Source organism: Hesperophylax consimilis, chromosome 3 (assembly GCF_061612785.1).
Source record: "Hesperophylax consimilis isolate HC1 chromosome 3, BYU_Hcon_1.0, whole genome shotgun sequence".
NCBI lineage: Eukaryota > Metazoa > Arthropoda > Insecta > Trichoptera > Limnephilidae > Hesperophylax > Hesperophylax consimilis.
Genome location: NC_142838.1, coordinates 41,013,728 through 41,034,864, shown reverse-complemented (window position 1 = coordinate 41,034,864; position 21,137 = coordinate 41,013,728). Strand labels below are relative to the sequence as shown.

Sequence of the window (21,137 nt, the reverse complement as noted above, 5' to 3'; positions counted from 1 at the left end):
TGAAATGGATGGGTTCGGAGGATGTCAAATACGCTGGATATAACCAATCGCTGTATACTCTGAACTTTGAAAATAAACTGTGAAAATGTTCACAAAAGTATATAATTACAATTAAGGACACCAAGTGCCAAAAAATTTTTTTGCGTAGGTAGGTACTGTAACAAATAAATGACACAAATGGATATTTTAACTATGAATTCCGTTAAAAATGCGTGTAGAATTTCGAAGTGTATTTTTACGATTATAATCACGGAGCTAAAATTGTGTAATTTGAATATTTCATACAAAATTAATAATTGATGGCTGTCACCGATGTTGGCCGGTGTGACGTCAACCACGCCACATTCACGAATAAATACGAACATGTCGTTTTGGCGGCAAATCGAGAATTTCCTGAGGTAAAATATCTCATGACGCATCTTGAAGTTTCAAAAACTTCGGTACATTTTTGTCAATATCGGTAGATTATAACGGAATTCGGTAGGTTTTCAAAAAATTTCGGTAAAAAACAAATTCACAAATTTTCTATATTAATACGTGATTAACCGACGTGTTCGCTGTCTCCACTATGCACGCACCTATGTGTGTCCTTTGCACTCACAAAAATCGGTTGGAATTGATTGCGAATATAAATTCCTAGTGCGACCATGCGCCTGGCACTTTTCAAATAATAAATCAAAACCCCCATCGAGAGTCCGAGGTGTAATAACAAAAAAATTATAATTTCACAAAATATAATATATTAACGAGAACGATTTTTTGTGTGATTACCTAAATGCAAAACATAGAAAGCTGAGAACTTCATTTTGGGCCTGATAAAATCTTCAATTGGGCCGCATGCGACCCGCGGTCCGCAGGTTGGGCTTGCTTGATCTAGGGGATCGAAAATTGACAGTGTCAAAAGTCTTTTCCATGTCTAGAGCCAAAATTAAGCAGTATGTCCTGCTCTCCTCTCTTCAGTGACAAATATACTACTGTGCCACGGAGAACGTGAAACTTTGTATAAAGAATTCGTCCAGAGTTTATGACATCCATCACGGGTACTTGGTAGACAAGTTCATTTTCAGCTTTGACATTATGAGGAATGTGACTTACTAACACTCACTACACACAATAGATGAAGGGAGAAGAAGGGAAGGGCATAATACATTTCTCGTAAAAAAGAATAAATTTCAAAATGCAGTAGAAAATGAAGAAACCATAAATTTTTATTTTAAAGTGCATTTTCGTTCATTTAAATTCCGAACGAGTAACTCGCGTCTCTGTGAGTGTACTATAATGTAGGTACAGTGGATGTATGCCCAAAGGATTGTTCGTTGTTTACTCCAATGCCTGCAATGTATATATGCCCACAGCGCGTTCTCGTGAAAGATGTAAATTTCAGTGGTACATTTGAATATAATGGAATATCCGAAACCCGCCAAATAAAAAACCAAACCGAAAACCATTATTTATTCAATAGAGCGTGTAAAATTGAAGTAAAGCGAAGTGCTTGAAAAAAATACACGTTCTGCGATATTTTATCTCATTAGTAATTTAAACACTAGTCGTTTGTGTAAATTTAAAAAAAAATATAATCATGTAAGATTTTTTTGTAAAAAGCATTTGCCGTAAAATAAATAAAGAATTTCGAGATTCGTACCACTTCAATGTTTCAAGCGGTTAAAAGTCCAACCAGGGCCGCCCATAGAATACGTGATTGACAATTTTAATGGTAGATTTGTTACTTTGTAAAAATGCAATTATGATAATTGTTGAATATCGTCGATGACTTATATACGACCTCTATCTGAGACTACTTTAAATGGCGCTTTAGCCATTTACTATTTTCAGCTTCGATATATAATGTACTTGTTAGCAGAGTTGAAAAAGACTAATAAATCAACGGGCTTTTAACAAATAAGAAAATACAATTTTTTCCATTTTTTTTTTGGCGCCCATTTTTGACGCCCGGGACCATTTTCCCAGTTACCCTGCCCTGAGCCGGCTCTGCGTATAATAAAAAGCAGGCGAAAAAATACTTCAAGCGGTGGCGGACACGATCTATTAGACGTAGCCAATAATCGAGAAATTATTAGTCTGCTTCAATTAGAAATGACTAACAATATAATAAATTGATTCGTCGAATTGACCAAGTCATATTGTGATGAGATGCCTGCACTTGCTTTCAGAATATAGATTTTGTTACATATTACCGAGAAACCATTTTATTCAAATTTGTATTATCATTATGGTATGTTTTCTTCGCTTATCGCGGATATAAAATTCATAGCACGAGTGGAAATGCGGGTTAAAAAATGATAAAACTATAATCTAACGTCGATTGCAACACTCTCTGTAAACGAGAGTCTACGATGCGACGATATATAAACGATATAAGGTTTCAAGGCTTACGTTAAGTGTGGAAAGATACAATTTTACTATCATCGCCTTTAGTTCAGTCCTACGCGTAAGTATACCCATTATTCTAAACACCATTATATTATCGTCAGTAAAATAATTATTCAATTCAATTCAATTCAATTCAATTTGTTTATTCCTTTAAAAACATTACAAAATTACATTTTATTTCGTTTTTAAGTATATTTGTAAAATGGTATTACATAATAGTTAGCGGTGTATAAACTATACCAGCATCAATAGAGCTTGCCTTTTAAAGGCAGCTTCACCGATGCTAAATATGTCGATATCCGAATTAATTCTGTTCAACAGCAAGACTGCTCTCCCCACCGGCATGACATTAAACAAATTGAATGGCGGATTTTAATGGTGATGACACCATAAATATAAGATAGAATTTTCTCCATACAATTACATCTGATCAGTATTTTGCAGTGAATCCAGGACACTGAATAAAATCGACCTCTTATTAAACGACCGAAATCTGTCGGGGTACTGGTGACGTCACACGTACCTCGGTTTTGTCGGTTAACAATAAGGCCAAACCCACTTAGGTCGCTATGAAATCAGATTTACAAAAAACATGATTGTTTTAAAATAATGTTTATACCGCAGTGGTAAGCCGTGTGCAAGTCTACGGAGCGCAATTTTGCACAAAATTGTACGCATTCTATTACAAGCGGCCGACTGACCCGTGAGGTAGCCATGTAAGTTCTGTCTGAACACGCCTACCAATCACAGGAAGTTTAAGTCTCTCACGGTTTTAGTCGTTTTTAAATTACGATTTATTAATTTTTATTAATTTTACTTATAATATACAGGGTGTATCGGCACGTACCCGACAAACTTTAACCAGCTTTTCCTTAGCACAATTGGAGTAAAAAATGTTATGGACACCTTGCTGTCCGGTAACATTTTTTTTTTCAATTAAAAACAAAAAATTATAAAAAAATCCACACTCCGTCACTGTCATTGGCATTGTTTCTCGTGATCAACAGCTGTTATTAGCAAGTGTGTCAAAAAGCATCTTCGCTCTTTCATACATACTAAATAATAATAGTTAAAAATGAGACGAATGGTGCCATAACATTTCGTTGTGATTGTAAAAGCGCGCCAATGTAGGTACGTACGTACATTATTCAACGAAACTCGAATAAAATATTGCCGGATGGGTTTTCAAACTTTGACAAAGGATAAAACAGTGGTGACATGTGGTGAAAATATGAATGAAAAAAATTTTATTAAAAAAAAATGTTACCGGACAGCAAAGTGCCCATAACATTTTTTACTCCAAATGTGCTAAGGAATAGCTGGTTAAAGTTTGTCGGGTACGTGCCGATACACCCTGTATGGAAGGAGTATAATAAAACTTACATATTCAGAATCCGTTTGATTATCTTTATAAAGATATTTTTCACTAATGTTACTTATTCCCGATAGCGAGGTATTTCGCGGAACCGATCTACTTGGTTAACCAAGGTATTACTGAAGAAAGAAGTGTCATGCAATATTTACATATCAACTTTTTATGCATATCTATGAATCGTGTGAACCAGATTCTAATCGAAGAATCAGTATATCCGGTTAGTACTGCAAACAAGTGTAATGGTAATTTTACATGATACTTTTTTTCATACCTATTCCCATATGGAAACTATATCCAGACCCATATGAAAAATCGTTGCTTTCAAACGATCATTATTTTCATACGGATAGTTACTACTAGAGAATAAATAATATTTTGGAAGTGTATATAGTAAAAAAAAATGCAAAACATTTTTTTTTTTTTTTTTTTTTACAGTAATACCGCACAAGAGTCCCAACTGCTCCCGTCTGGAGCCAGTGAGACTATGGCATCCCCAATTGGGGTATGTTGTGAGGCTGAGGGTATTGGGGAGGGGAGGGAGATGGGGAAGAGGAAGGTGGGGAAGTACCTGGCTATTCAGATCTGGTCACCAAACACGGCTAAAGCCATTTCAAGCAACGTTTCAATTCTGAATGGTGGTCTTACACCAGGGCGATACTGAGAGTATCTTCCACTCTGGAACGTGCCGCAAATATACTATATTACTATATATTATTTTAAATTAATTAATTGTGAAATAACACAAATTAATCAAATAAAATTTATTTGCGCACGCCGGGTTCGAACCCGCGACCTTCGGATCTGTAGTCAAAAGCGTATACCACTAGACCACGCCGGCCGTCACAATATATATATAATATATATATGTCACAAGCTGACGTGTACCCGGTGTTGCTGGGAGCTATCCTTAGCAGATAGACATATACCATGGCGGACTTTTCTGTAGGCCTTTTTAAGATATATAATTCCATTGTACATTATTTTGATGTATCTCATAAGGTATAGCCAGCGTATGTATTGCCCGAAAATATAAATTTTCGACTCTTCTATAAAACATCGACTTTTCACTACTTCTCTAAATAGTATAAAATAAAGTCGCTATCCGCGTCCTACTGTTTGTGCGCTTAGTTCTTCCAAACTACGCAACGGATTTTGATAGGGTTTTCACTATCATTTAGATTTTTTTTCCGAAAGGTTTATATACAGGGTGTATCGGCACGTACCCGACAAACTTTAACCAGCTATTCCTTAGCACATTTGGAGTAAAAAATGTTATGGGCACTTTGCTGTCCGGTAACATTTTTTTTTAATAAAAAATTTATTATTCATATTTTCACCACATGTCACCAATGTTTTATCCTTTGTCAAAGTTTGAAAACCCGTCTGGCAATATTTTGTTCGAGTTTCGTTGAATAATGTACGTACGTACCTACGTTGGCGCGCTTTTACAATCACAACAAAATGGCACGGCACCATTCGTCTCATTTTTAACTATTATTATTTAGTGTGTACGAAAGAGCGAGGACACTTTTTGACGCACTTGCTAATAACAGCTGTTGAACGCGAGAAACAAGGCAAATGACAGTGACGGAGTGTGGATTTTTTATTTATTTTTTGTTTTTAATGGAAAAAAAATGTTACCGGACAGCAAAGCGCCCATAACATTTTTTACTCCAAATGTGCTGAGGAATAGCTGGTTAAAGTTTGTCGGGTACTTGCCGATACACCCTGTATAATACATGCATATTATATTTATAGAAAGTAGAGAAAAGACGATGTTTTATAATCAAGACGTAAAAATATATTTTCGGGCACTACATTGCTAACGCTCGCTAAACCTCGTGAGATATATCAAAATAATGTACTACGGAATTGTGTATCTTAAAAATCACTACAGAAAAATTCACGGTGATATAAGTCCATCTCCTAAGGATAACCCCCAGTAACGCCCGGTACACGTCAGCTAGTTTTAAACATAAAACGAAATAAACATTCATCATTTACACATAATATTTATAGTTACGTAAAACCATGACAGACGATGGATGATGTTAAGTAATGTCCGTCATCTTAAACTGTACGACAATCTGTAACAAAATAGAAGATAATAATTTTTCTCATCCCTAATCCATATAAAAAGACGACCCATGTGGAAAATGAACGGAAAAAGCCATCGTGTAAAAATGCTATTAACCATCTAATATTCTAATGATTAATATTATTATTTATCTGCCTGTCAACGACAAGTGATAATATTATTGACTTTTACTTATAGGTCGCAAAATTAATGTTAAGGTGACTAACACATCAGTGGCGGTCCGTCACTTATCAGTGAGCTACCGTCGTAGTTCGTTCCTCAGCTGGCTAAGTCCTCCATCACAACACAAGCAACATTTTCTGCTTACTGTGGTGGTAGTAGGAGATTTTCAAATATTGTCAAGTTATTCGTAACCCGGGAATGTTTCTTTCTTTTAAAAAAAAATGGTGTTATTCTGAAAGTGTTATTTAGGAGTATCGTGTAGGAGAGATTTCGTTTTTTTCCATTTACTTCCTATTGTAAATTACTTGTATTCACTTGAAAATTACGCATTATCAATCTGTTCTATTCATTTATATTATTTTTATGCCATCTGCATTTTCAAAACTGGTTTACGTATTTTCTCTATTGTCTTTTATTATGTACATCTAAATGGAAAATTATAAGTACCATGTATTCAGAGATGTGCTTTATTTCAAATAAATCCATTTCAAATGGAAATCCAAAATGCAAATGGGTATTTTCCATTTTGCATTTTAAATGCTTTTCTCAATGCATTTTAAATGCTTTTTTGCAACATACTTCCTACTATCTCCACTCATCTTTTTTTCATAAGCCCCAAATATCAGTCGGTCCTCAACCTCACTATGAGAGATAATTTACATTCGTCAAGTTGCTCCCTGGTAGGAGCCCTGGCAATTGAGTGATACCATTACAAAAAATACTGAACATGGAGCCATGACGCTGTAATATTAAATGTTAGATAGCAGTTTCTATGTTTTTACGTTGGCAACATTAGTCCCGCGCAAATTTTTTGTGGTTTCATAATCTGTAGTCGTGGTGTTTTTGGATTTACCATCATGTAATATATTTGTTCTACATTGATGTCCATTATTAAATGACAAAATTGTTTAAAAATACTATAATTATTTTAATTGTTTTACCTGAGAAACCATTTTGCATTTTCAATGCATTTTGAAAATAGGTATTTTGCATTTGAAATGCTTTTCTAAAAACCATTTTGCATTTTCAAATGGAAAAGTTTTGACCCATTAGCATTTTGCATTTCAAATGGTTTTGGGTACCCATTTTGCACATCTCTGCATGTATTATGTTCATTTTTAAGTTTCTGGTAATTTATTTTGTGGTTATTTTAAAAATATTAACCTTCTGTTGGCACTGCATTATGCAGTAAATCATCTAAAAGCCCATCGTACCCAATGTATTTCGGAAATCTATATCTCAAACATTCGGAAAATATTAGCAGTACTTATAGACGAATAGTGACGGGCATAATCGAGATTTTAGTTCCGCCAAACTTTTTAACAATCGAATTAATCGCTCAGGTACGGTTTGCAGAGACGATTTAAATGTCTAAAAATGTTGAACTCTTAAAACACGACAACAGATTTTTTGTCTAAAAAACCGACCACGACTATTACGAATCAGACATCTAAAGAAAAGAAAATCGAAATGTTTGAAATTAATTAAAATATTTCAGTTGTAGCATATCATTCGAATTTTGAAATGTGCCGATTATTTCGACTAGCATGAAATTAAAAATTTGTACAATTTATTAATGTGGTCCTGCATTGAGAGCCTATTATTCTACAGGAATCGATTACGAGACAGGAGGGGTGCTTACATTCAATTTTTTGTCGAATATTATCCACAAATTAAAATCGAAACGTTTCGAAAAGCATGCAGATTGTGCCCATCGTTAGTATAAACACAAACCTCATGCTTAGTAGATAAGTTTACAAATCGTTATTTATTTAGAAAGTCGCGTGTCAAAGCTGAAAATAGGGATATTTTTTGGCTTTACGACAGACAAAAAAAACTGGCTAAAAAAACATAAATGATGAAATATAATTGATCAGTACAGTACATATTGAATTATTTGGCGGGTTGGAAATAAACCGACGTGGATCAGTGGTCCATAGCGTCTGACCGGACATCACAAGGCGCTGGTTCAATTCCCGTCGCCGGCATTTATTTTTTCAATTTGAATTGATATTACAGGAGACTGATTATTGCTTATAATTTAAATAATATTTTCACTAACTTTTTAAAGTTTATACCCATCATCAATGTAATATATCATTGAAGGAGAAGATAATACTAATAAATCTAAACGAAACATGAAACAGAACAAGACACAGAAAAATAAAATAAAAAGATAACGGTCACAACTAGGAATCGGGAATTCTCTTAACGGGACAGCGTCTTAACCATTCGACCATTGGTACCTAGTTATTAAACTTCATATTTGTCGATCTCATATTTCAAATTCAGAATTAACAATATCATCTTGCAACTATTTTTTTGGCATCTACCTTTTTAAATTATCACACCGTTCTAATGAATCGGTTTGTAACCTAGATAGTGTCTCGGAGAAACATTTTTCACGATTTTTAATTATAATTATTTATGTGATACAAATAGACTATTTTAAAAGTCTAAATGAATATTTAGAAAAAACTTTTTCTTTAACCTTAATATATCTCTGAAGGAGAAGATAATACTAATAAAATATATAATATATAAATATAAAAACAAGATATCCTGGGTTCGATTCCTAGTTGTAACTATTTTTTTTTGTGTGTTCGTTCTTCTTCAATAAAATAATATTATTTTTAATTCGAATCCTACAAAAGATTGATGTCAATCATAGATAACAGAAACACGTGAGATGGGCTATGAACCATTATTAGTATGAAAACGCGAGTCGTCAACATCTTTCAACCGTATTACTACAAATATACGCACAGGGGCGCCCCGCACTTGTTTCTACCTACACACCATAAGCATAACTTCATTGGCTCCGTCACTGATAGTCCGAGCCCCCTTCTTCAGAGTAATCGCCCTCGTACTTACGACGTCGATATTAATAGATAGTTGAGGGTCTTGTAATTCCTTCCTTATACAGGATGAATTTCCTGGTAAAAATACCAATACGTAATGTAAATATTGCGGCAGATCCATCGCTGGTTAAATAAGCCAGACCTCCGCACGAAGCAGAGGAGTTCATCCCAAAAGAACCGAACCAAGAAAGATAACAAAATTATTGCTGTTTATTTATTTTACCCAAACAAGATTTCCTGCCATGGTAAAATCATTCAATAACAAATTTCTGTGAAAAGAAACGTTGAAAATCGTAAAAAAATATCTTCCACTATAAAGCCACCATGATTCCTGGCGTCAAATTTGCAAAGCTTTTCTTCCTGCATAATAATAATAATAATAGTTTATTCCAGAATGTATGCAGGGGTAGTGTAATGCAATACATTCCCTAATTTGAAATAAAAACAAAAGAAATCGGACAAATAATAAGAAAAACAAATTAGACAAAATAACAATACATGGATAGGTACAAAAAATAATAAAAATAAATAAAAAGAACACCAAAGTTTTTTTAAATGCGGAAAAGAAGTGTAAAATGTTAAACATAAACTATTGGTACTTTCATAATATATCGGAACACGTGTTCACGCTTCGTTTAATGACGAAATGGACGAAATCCGTAAATATTCGATTTTTTATGAACAAGTGTTCCGACATCACCATAATACATTCGTGTTTTATTGATAGTTTAATAGGAGATCTGTCAATTCATTCGTTAAAGGCCTGCAGTCCCGTTTTTAACAGGAATACGAATAATTTGAGGAGATTTTTAACAAATCAGCACTATTTTACATTAGTATTTCTTATTATTGTTGGTATTTCTAAACCACGCAACTTTCTTCTGCTCTAATTTACAAGTAAGCTATATTTTGATTATCTGGTAAATAAGAAAATATAAATGTGTAAATAAGAAAAAATAAATATGTAAATAAGAAAATATAAATATGTAAATAAGAAAATATGAATATGTAAATAAAACAACATAAATATGTAAATAAGAAAATATAAATGTGTAAATAAGAAAATCTAAATATGTAAATAAGAAAATATAAATATGTAAATAAGAAAATACATATAAGCCAGGACGCCCTTTTTCCAGACATCTGTTTGATTTTCACTTTTGTTTTCGGTAATGAATGAATGCAAATCCTGGAAGCGGAAATTAACCCATTTCCCGACATCCGGTCGAGCTGAAAATCGGCAGATTGACTTGTTGTCGATGAAAATGCATTCTATCAACTTTTAGTGGCAATCACATACACACAAGCGGACATATACGCATTTCTCTGAAATCGGACGACATTACAGCAGTTAATACACGAAATAAATGTTGGTCCTACCCAATCGGCCTTTGGCGAGGTGGTTAGCGCGGGCGAAATCAGACCCTGGGAAGGAAGGTAAAGTCTTCAGTTAAAACCAATTTTCACACAATTAAGACAATTTAAAATAGAAAACGAAGTTTTGTTACCGTTTTTTTTCAATTGTTATATGAGAATTTTTTTTTTTAATTTTGTTAAATTTTCAGATGAAAAAAAAAAATATATATATAAGGATAATAAATAGTAAGCGAGAAACTAAATCTATCTCCATAGAACTCAAACCTCCTTAAAATTGAAAAAAAATATCACTATCAAAAAGTAATTGTTAAAAGAACACGTTGACAAACTGATATCAATCAGTTTAACGGGACTTAATAGTAAAAAAATGTATTTTTGAAAGTTAATAAATGATAAAAAAAAAAACAAACAAGATAACAATGTCTGCAGGCCTGCGATTGTGAAAATAGGCCTCTCATATTTTATAAAGATCTGGAGCTAACTGTTTCCTGGAAAATGGCATAGTAATGGGAACTGGCAGCAGATCATCGTTCCCTTGTTGTGATATTCAAATGTATCATACAGCTCAATTGTTATCATTGTTCCCTAGATGTGACATTTAAATGTACCGTACAATTAATTTTTTACCACTGTTCTCTAGATGTGACGTTCAAATGTAACTTACAGGTAATTTGTTACCATCGTTCCCTAGTTGTAAAATTGAAATGTATCATATCGCTTATTTGTTACAATTGTTTTCTGTATGTACCATTAAAATGTATCATATAACTAATTTGTTACCATTCACCAGATGTGACATTCAAATGTAACGTAAAGCAAATTTGTTACCATCGTTCCCTAGATGTTAAATTCAAATGTAACATATCGCTAATTTGTTACCATCATTTTCTGACTGACATTCAAATGCATCATGGTGATCGCGCTTTCAGAACATCTGGGCCGAAGGCTTGGAATAAACTCCCTCCGGAACTAAGATCCATAACAAGTCCAACAGAATTCAGGTCTAAACTAAAAACTTACCTTTTTAAGTCATACCCTCAAATTAAATATACCATTCCTGAGAGAAGTCCAATTATATGCAATTTTCCAATTATGTCCCAAATCCTGTATCTAAATTTTACTAATAAACAATTAGTTAATGTTAATTAAGTGTTAATCTTAAGTGATCTACCGGGTAAGTATGGTACTATATATTATCTCCATATATAGTTAGTAATAACATAGATCATTGTAGAAATGTATTATATATTTGTACAGCACCCTTGAGGTGATTTTGCACAAAAATGGCACTATACAAATCATCCAAATATTATTATGATTACTATCATTCAGTTAATTTCTTACCTTTTTTCCCAATCTAAAATTAAAATTACTATATCTTCAATTTGTTCAGCAGCATTTAATGAAATTGGATAATTAAAAAGCCCCACAACAAAAACAGTCAGAGTTGATCAGAAAAGAAGAAAGCATACCTTTTCAGAATAGAGTTGAGAATTAAGTTGTAAGAGGAAGAGTAAGAGAAATAAACAAATGATGATGAAACAACGTACACATTTTAATCCTCGCCTCTCATCAGAGAGACTATATAAATTTTTTACATAAATGGATTTAGCCTAATGACATGCAACGATACGTCAAATCTAAAATTGTCACTTTTTATCAATAATCAGATACAATTATTGATAACAAAAAATACCTGATAATATATTTTAGTCGAGATTATTCTTTTTTTGTAATAGATAAGTACTCACTCCTGCGTATTACTGTAATAACAAGATTATGTAATGTAAGCACTTTGATGTTTGTACAAACACAAGTTTATTTAAATAACTAACCTTGTTTCACTGATGAGACATTATTTAACAGGCATATAGTGAAAATAAATTAAATAATACTTATATAGGAAGACTGGGCAAAGGTTTACCTTCAAATTTCAACTTAATTCGAGCATCGAATGTCACCACTAGGATTAGGATGAATGCAAATTATATTAGGAAACCTTTCAGCCATAAGATTAATTTCCCAACCCATATAAAATAAGAATGGAAATATAAGAAATATACCACACACCCAATTCTAATGTTGGGTGCCTCCCCTTTTTAGACTCCTGGGGACAAAACCTGGTAAATAAGCATAACCAAAACCTTCATATCACATTACTGAGAAACATCTGTGCAATAATTCATAACAAATTGTAATGGTTACTGTTAGTATTCTTTGAATTCTTATAAAAGGAATATCTTGACATGAGCCTAATGTTTTTGTCAAAAAAAAATATGTGCATAAAGCCAATAAGTCGTATAAACTGAGCAAAATCTACCCTAGATTCTTCACTGTACCTGAAATAAAATAATACTTCATTGTTACTTGATGTCAGGAAGCATTCATTATGCTTATCAATGGTCTTTATTTTAATTAACAGGTAATTCAAGACATAGAATACACTACAAAAAACTATGATGTAGACATTTGGTTTTCTGGCTAATTGTACACAGCAAACCGTTTGTTTGGGACAAATCATTGGAATTGACAATACAAAACAAAACGGACACCACTTGGCGCGAAGTGTTAGTACATTTACCTGTAAAAAACATCGGCTTTGTAATGAATGACTACTTGCATGTTTATTGTCTCTTACCTGATCTTTGCATGATGTTTGTTTTTAGAGCCGGTCAATTACAGTTCATTATCACGAGCACTCACAAAGTTAAAACAAACTGTCAATTCAATATTTCTCATCCGCCCTTGACCAGGTAACAAAAATTGATTTTTGAAAATGCGTCCTTGCCATATTGCGAGAACTCGCATCTATCTTCACGTTAAACGTGGGCTCGGTTTTTTAATTGACGTTTTATTGCGGGTAGGTATCATAAATAAAATGATTGGGCTTGTGTTATAAAATACGCTGTTCCTCCTTTTTGTATTATTATAGTATTACCAGTATGTTTAGTGTTTGGCAGCATTGAAACATTTCTTAGCGAGAATGTTAGGACGGTGTCTGATTTCGAATACCTCAAAGTATTTTGATAACTAAAAATGGAAGAAATACCGAGTTGTTAAATACTATTCGCTAAAATAATCATTATTTTGGGGATAATTAAATTGCATGTACGTCAAAGAAATCGAATCTTACTATTTAAAATTTAAAAATGGTCATAAGATATTTTGACGACTAACTAAACTCTCTGACTATTAATTACTCAAAAAGAAGTAGGATGTGAAATGTTCCATTATTCGATAACATGCATTATGAATACATTTTCTTCTAGGATATATTTTTTTCTTAAATACAGACAAACATTCCCGGATTTCGAATAACCTGACAATATTTGAAAATCTCCTATTACCACCGAAGTAAGCGGAAAATGTTGCTGTGTTCTGACGGAGGACTTAGCCAGCCGAGGAATCGAACACACTACACCTGGCTGGGACTCAAACACAATGCCAACTCAGTCAACTGGTCTATTACTCTGATTGTTTGGTTTTGCTCTGTTTCTACTACTAGGAATGTAAGGAATGAAAATATACCAGTAAAATAAAGACTGTCGAGCAATATACGTAATCTCACAAACCTCTGCAATAAAATATTGTTCATGTTAAAAATTGATTTCGATGTAATACAACCGCATTTGAATATTGTGAAACTGGCTTCACTTTTTTTTCTACACATCATCTGTCACTTTATTATTTTTCTATGCCATTGGCATCTGATGTCATTGTTTACAGTTGGAAATGGACAGATTGCTCAAAAGTTTGGAAAGTTCATAGTCCAACACAAAATTAAGTTTGTTGTTTACAAGTTGTTTTATTTAATAAAATGTCAAATATGATTTGGAGGTTTCGTGAAATAGCCAGAAATGCATTCAAAAGATATGCTCAAGTTAACATGTACAAAAGAACTCCCAATATTATGGGTGTTCAAACTCTAAATGTAAATATTATTTATTATCTTTAATTATCTAAGATATATACTTTTTACATATTATTTTATATATACTTTTTACATCTTATTTTATATATATATTTTTTAAACTTTTTTTTACACAGGTTTTTAGGTCAAGGCCCCAAAATTTTGGGGTAATAACTATGCTGGCTTTGTTTTGGCCATTGAGTAAAGAGAAGAAAACAGACGAAAGTAATATTTCTTCAGCGGATAAAAAAATTATTGCGGATGGATTAAAAGAAGCCGATCAATTATATGATAATGGACAGTACAATGATTGCTACGATTTCCTCACAAAACTTTATGTAAGACCTTATTATTAATATTGATGTTCTTTGGTATATCAGACCGGCTCAAGTACCAGGCTTTTAGGCTTATTAGGGGCAGCTTCAATTTTTTATAGAGATTACAGGGAAGGAACAAAGAAGGAGTCAGAATAAACTAGAAGTATGTATATACAAGCTTACGTGTACCCTATCTTGCATGGGGTTATGAACAGGGCCGTCTTAAGCCGTGAAGGGGCCCAAAGGCATACCTTGGGAGTTTGGGCCCCTTTTAAAAGCCATAAACCTACAGGAAAACACCATTTTTTTCTATAATTTTACTGTAGGGATTCCTTCAAGATAGATAGTGATATGCCACCTAACCGAGGTTTGGAAGAATAAATACAAGAATTTAAAAGTTTAAAATAATTTAAAAAAATTAAATTGTGTACTACTGGAACTATCGCATCCCCAACTGAAATAAGTAAGTAAGAAAAAAATTGTAGGTTGAAGCGCAGACCAATAAATGCATTTGATTTTTATTTTTCATAGAATCAGTTTTCCAACAATATTTCTTAGACGGAGATATTTTGGTATTGTTTTATAGTTTAGGGAATGAAATATGAATTATTACATTCACAAACAAACGACGTGGGGCCCTGTGGAAAATTATTGTTTAGTGTCTAATGTTTTCAAATTGTATCATTTTCACAGCATCACCAAAGATGATAGGTCATGCTTTAAGGAACTTATTTCGTATTGAGGCCTCCTGTGTGGAGTTAATTTTTGAAAAAAATCGGTCACTGGTCCAGGCCCCCCACCCCTAGGTTGATCGAGACGATGAGTTACTTGTTACATTATAAAAAAATATCAGATTGGTAGATTTGGCGCCAGTTATAAACAGTGTACGGGGCTAGCAGATTTTACAATACTGACCAACTATTTACTCTATACTAGCGATGAGTAATTCAGCAACGAGCCGCACAATTGACGTAGCTCTTTTTGATGAGCTGTATTTGTACGACTACCGGTAAACCGTACAACGGCTCAATTGAACAGGTACTATTTTTTATCAGGAGGTATTTTAGAAAAATAGCGCCATTAAAATTGAAAAATTTAAATTAAAGTGTTAATTGTTATTACATACCCAGAGACGTGAACGGCATTTGACGACAGTCCGACATCTGGACTTGGACATATGCTTACCTACATCTACTAACTATCTAGCATCTTATTTTTCTCAGGTCACGGGCAGAATACCGGTACCAAGAGTCGTACGATCATTTATACGCTGGGAACCGTATCGTGGGAGTCGTGTAGCCGGGGAGCCGTGTAGTAAGGGAGCTGTGTAGCAGGGTAGCCGTATAGCAGGGGAGCCGTGTAGCAGAGGAGCCGTGTAGCAGGGGATCCGTGTAGTAGGGGAGCCTTGTAGCAGGGGATCCGTGTAGCATGGGAGCCGTGTAGCAGGGGAGCCGTATAGCAGGGGAGCCGTGTAGCAGAGGAGCCGTGTAGCAGATCCGTGTAGTAGGAGAGCCTTGTAGCAGGGGATCCGTGTAGCATGGGAGCCGTGTAGTAGGGGAGACATGTATCAGGGGAGCCGTTTAGCAGAGGAGCCGTGTAGCAGGAGATCCGTGTAGCAGGGGAGCCTTGTAGCAGAGGAGCCGAGTAGCAGGGGAGCCGTGTAGCAGGGGAGCCTTGTAGCAGAGGAGCCGAGTAGCAGGGGAGCCGTGTAGCAGGGGAGCCTTGTAGCAGGGGAGCCTTCGTTCAATTGAGTCGACTCTTTGAGTCGTAGAAAATATTGAACTAGTTCCGTGGCTCCTGCTCTTAATAAAATGAGTCATGATCTATTGCAACGCTATACAGATCTTAAGTATATCTAATACAAGATTTGATAGCAACCTCCAAAATACGTGAATAACCTGCATGACTTGTGCAAAGGATTAAACAGTTTAACCCCTTCAGTAATCATTTAAAAATTAAAAATGGAAAAAAAACACATTTTTTTTATCAATGAATTTTATTTACTCAAAATATATATCCTCATATAAAAGCCATTATACAAACCCAAAATAGGACTGAATATTGATGTTGTGGTGCATAGTGTGAAAAAATAATTAAAAATTTTCTTTAGTATGAATTCCGAATTCTGGCACAAAATAGCCGCCCGAGTATATTCGGGCGTGGTCCTTAAGAGGTTAATCCTTCCAAGTCAAGCAAGTTCAAACAGTTCATTGTAAACAGATTGATTGGCACAGACGATATAGGCATGCTCAAATCTTGCATTTTACATGTATGTTCATATTAAATTGATTCCCAATGCACTGGGTTATCAGTGAGAAGCTTCGTGAAAAAATTTGGAACACCCGTTTATGGTTAATGCTGTCATGAGCAGTGGCGGCTCGTTGTGTACTAGAGCAGTGTTCCGCAAACTTTTTGTGTTCAAGGTACACCTATCAAATCAAGAAATTTTAGAGGTACACCAAAGAAAAAAGCAATATTTATTTATTACTAAAATCAATTTACCTAATATGAAAAGATGTTTAGTGAGAAATATGAGCCTGTTTAACTGAGCACAGGCCGTCAAAATTTAAAGCAATCGTTGATAAGGCTGCTCTCATCTCTTCATTGATCGTCCTCAGGCGTTCTCTTTTTTTCGATTGAAAATCCCAATTCGCATAAGTAGGTTGTGGCAAATGGTAATATATTTTCAACAGCATGCTTTGAAAGCAGTGGATACTCATTTTTATATGCAGGCAAAAATGTTCTAGCTCTACTTTGGAAAATTTTAGTTTTAATATCCAATCAGTTTTTAACTCCATGAATACTTTCTGCTCGTTTATCGGTAAGTGTCCAACAGAAATGTTATCCGAGAGTGGATTTCGTACCGTGTCCATAGGTTGTAGGTCACACTTAGGAAAATAACAGTTCATTTTTTCTGCTAATAGCTCCAATTGTTTCACTATCAAAGCCTGCACTTTTTTCTGAATCGGCAGCCATGACATTTGGAAACAATTCATTACTACCATTGACAGCGTGGCTTATCCATAATACCAACTTAGTGCGAAAGCTTTCAATTTTGTCCGAAGACGTTAAAATATAAGAATTCCTGCCTTGCATTTTTCTGTTGAGCTCATTTAAATGAGCGAACATGTCTGCCAGATATGCAAGTTTTACTATCAATTCTTCTTTTTCAAACTCAGAAGCAAAATCTGAACCCTGGGCCTCTAAAAACGTCTGGGACTCATTTTTTAGCTCGTAAATCCGAAATATCATTTTTCCGCGAGAAAGCCATCGTACTTCTGTATGAACAGAAGTGACTGATGATTTGCTCCCATTTGCTTTCTTATTATCTTTACAATACCTTGATTTTTTTCCGCGGCACACCAACTGATGACCACGGTACACCAGTGTGCCGCGGCACACGCTTTGCGGAACACTGTACTAGAGTACTAATATTAAATAAAATGGCATTATTGATTGTTGTTATAGTCTTAAACGTTTTTTTTTTTTAATTTACGAATATTCTATTTTTTGTGTTATGATATAGGAAATTTCTGTTTGGCAGTGCATTGCACCGATTTCCTGAAAATCTTCATACAAAAAATCGAATTTTTGAAAAAAAAAAAACTTTTCTGCTACAACAACATCAATAATGCCATTTTATTTTAGTATTAGCACTCTATTACTCTCAAAAGTCACGAGCCCCCACTGGTCATGAGAATAAGAGTCGTTTCTCTGACCCATATTTTTTTGTAAAAATGGTAAACTTGTGGAAATAGATGCTGGTGTGTTTTTAACTCGACAATAATATCTATCGAACACCTCTATTAATAAAATTGTGTTATTTACATCATTGGGGTTTGGCAATATAATATAATAACATATATTTTCTTTTCTAATAATTTATAGAAGCAGTACAGTAACAACGTTGAGATTCTGTGGAGGAAAGCGCGGGCTATCTACCAGCTCGCTTCGCAGCCCGTAATTGATGACAAATACAAGACCGCTCTCGCCCACAATGCCTTTTCCACTATAACAAAGGCAATGGCTGTGGACGAAAACAATTTCGCGGTTCATAAATGGATGGCTGTAATCTTGGATCTAAAGTGCTCCTGCGAAAGCACAAAAGAAAGAGTCAAACACTTGGAAGTAGTTAAGAAGCACATGCTGGTGAGATAATTTTTTATTTGTTACATTCTGAGCTAAGTGTAGGGAGTGTGGCGAACCCAACGCTCAGGGAGTGGAAACACCACCTACAAGCCAAGGTGTGAACTACCATGCAAGGCTGAATGACCTAGGGAACAGTGTCACAAACGTTCCCTAGGTCACCTACGAGTTACAAGGGATCGCATCTCAGAGTATTTAGACCTTACTCTGGCACTCGGGGCTCTGCTGGGGTAGACCTTCTATTTTCTTAGATACTCGTGGTACTAAAAATGAACCGTTCAAAGAAAACAAAAAACTAGGGGCCTTTGGGGAACCTAGTAAGAGTGGAGAGAGGGAGCTGAGGCCACCTCGATAAGACTCTTCCCTCATGGGGCCATCGGGAACCAAAACAATGGAGAACTTCCTATAAGAAAACCCTTACCACTACAGGATCCTGTAGGGGATCCATCCGCGGAAACAGATATCCTCATGGGACCTGAAAACAAACTCGAAGGCGTTCCTTTGAGGTGAAATGGAAATAAATAAAAAAATAAAATAGCATGGACTCATAGCTTGAGTGGTCACGGGAGTTATCCATATACTATCTCCACTTTAATAAATAAACTCTTATGACACTTCAAAATACATTTTTTCTAAAATAAATTGTATTGAAACTAGTATGGTAGTTGAAAAAATCATAAAAATTTAATTTGTAAAAATTGTAAATAAAAATAAATAAATAATTATTTTTAGAGGGCTATAGAACTCAACCCCAACGATGCCACGACCCTCTACATGCTGGGAGAGTGGTGCTACCGGATAGCGGACATGCCGTGGTACCAGCGCAAGATCGCCTCCACCCTCTTCGCCACCCCCCCCACCTCCACATTCGACGAAGCCATCGAGTACTTCTCCCGAGCCGAGGTGGTCGAACCACGCTTCTACAGCATGAACTTACTGATGCTCGGGAAAACTTATCTGAAGCTCGGCAAAGAAGATATCGGCAAATATTACTTGAATTTAGCACTGCTCTACCCGGCCAGGTCTAATGATGATCATCAAGCTAATAAGGAGGCCCAGGATATTCTTAAACGGTTTAAGTAAGGATTCTTCGCAGTGGCGGCTAGCGTTAAGGGGCACTGGAGCTACGCAAAACATAAATTTCGGTCAATCTAAAATTAATAATTACAATCCAGTAATAATAATACCACCAAAAATCAAAGCAAATAACCGTAATAAGTTACATTCACCCGTCTCGAAATTTCATTCTTTGTATCATATGTCATATGCCGCGTGGTGCGAGCGGATTGCATATCGCTCAATTATCTATACTGTATTGTATTGAAATTTCTCCCAAACGGTGGTGCTCGTCAATGCTCTTCGGCAAGGCAGAATACCTGACGACAAAATACATTTGTCGCGCCGAGATGGCACCACTTTATTTCACAGTTCCCATACGGATAATTCCAGCAGGTCGATATAGGCTTCAAAATTGCTAGTATTCTGTACCTACTACCTGGCGTAGGGGATAGACTGACAAAGTTTTTAGTGCAGCACTCATTTAGCAAGTACAAGCCGCTACTGATTCTTAGTATCTAAAATGGCTGACTTCATCACCATGACCAATAAGAACAAATTCGGTTTTAATGGTTTTTGTTCAAAAGATTTCCACAAACAAGGATATGTATTAGTTATTTTTAAATAGGATTTTCACCATAGTTTGACCTGACCTATGCGGCTGTCGCAAATGTTGTCCATCGGCAGCGGTGTATGAAATTTCACTAAAACACATCTACATTGTGAGAACACTTACCGCGTGGCGGCGATAGATTGCATTGAAAGGTTTTACTTAAAGTAATGTGTCACGCAGACTAATAAAATAATGTTTTTTAGTTCTATAGAATGAAATTAATTTTATAATTTCTAACAGATGAAATAATTGTAATGTTATATTAAATATTGGTAATTATTTCCTTAACTGCCGCACTTACTACAAGAAATAACTATTTACTGGCACATAATCAGTTTGGGTTAGTTAAGTGATTTATGAGTATTTAGATCGAAACCAAAAAAACCAAAATAGCAGCAAAGGCATTGTGCTTTGTAAGGTAAATTTTGAACTTTGAATATAAATGGAATTGATGCATCTTTTACCATCTATGCCGACTAAATTGTTGTTTCTTGTAGTAATTAAGTTGAAATGAATAATTAATAATCTGTGCCTATTAAATGTTCGGCGGTTAGAGAAACATTTAGATGGAAAAAAAATGTTTCTAACTATTAACAAAGAATTATTTTGTTTAGTGATATTATTCCACTATTAGTACATTTATTATACACCATTCCTGTATTTTATATACTGCTATTAATTATAATATATGCATTTTATAACTTGTTACAAATGTTTAACATCCAGCTATAGGTTTATCGGACTGTTTCGCAGGTGCTTTTATATGACATAAATAATATTTACGTGTAATTAGTATTAAGATTTTTTTACTTTAATAAATAAAAGAATATG

General features: G+C 34.7%; 2 protein-coding genes across 2 annotated transcripts in view; both read left to right on the top strand.

The window, feature by feature from the left end:
* TyrRS (Tyrosyl-tRNA synthetase) overlaps nt 1-21,137 on the top strand; it is a 326,170-nt gene that overhangs the window by 292,190 nt on the left and 12,843 nt on the right. The gene's annotated exons all lie outside the window — the stretch shown is intronic.
* LOC149425512 (regulator of microtubule dynamics protein 1-like) lies at nt 13,965-21,122 on the top strand. The gene is made up of 4 exons (XM_089651150.1): nt 13,965-14,195; nt 14,312-14,512; nt 18,380-18,640; nt 19,370-21,122. The coding sequence occupies exons 1-4, from the start codon at nt 14,082-14,084 to the stop codon at nt 19,718-19,720; spliced, it is 927 nt and encodes a 308-aa protein (XP_089507276.1). The 5' UTR covers nt 13,965-14,081; the 3' UTR covers nt 19,721-21,122.

What these genes read in the sequence shown, in the direction of transcription:
- LOC149425512 (XM_089651150.1), top strand. Translation starts at nt 14,082, where the DNA reads ATGTCAAATATGATTTGGAGGTTTCGTGAAATAGCCAGAAATGCATTC. An exon ending in TGGGTGTTCAAACTCTAAAT is followed by an intron (nt 14,196 to 14,311) that starts GTAAATATTATT and finishes TTTTTTACACAG; the next exon opens with GTTTTTAGGTCAAGGCCCCA. An exon ending in ATTTCCTCACAAAACTTTAT is followed by an intron (nt 14,513 to 18,379) that starts GTAAGACCTTAT and finishes AATAATTTATAG; the next exon opens with AAGCAGTACAGTAACAACGT.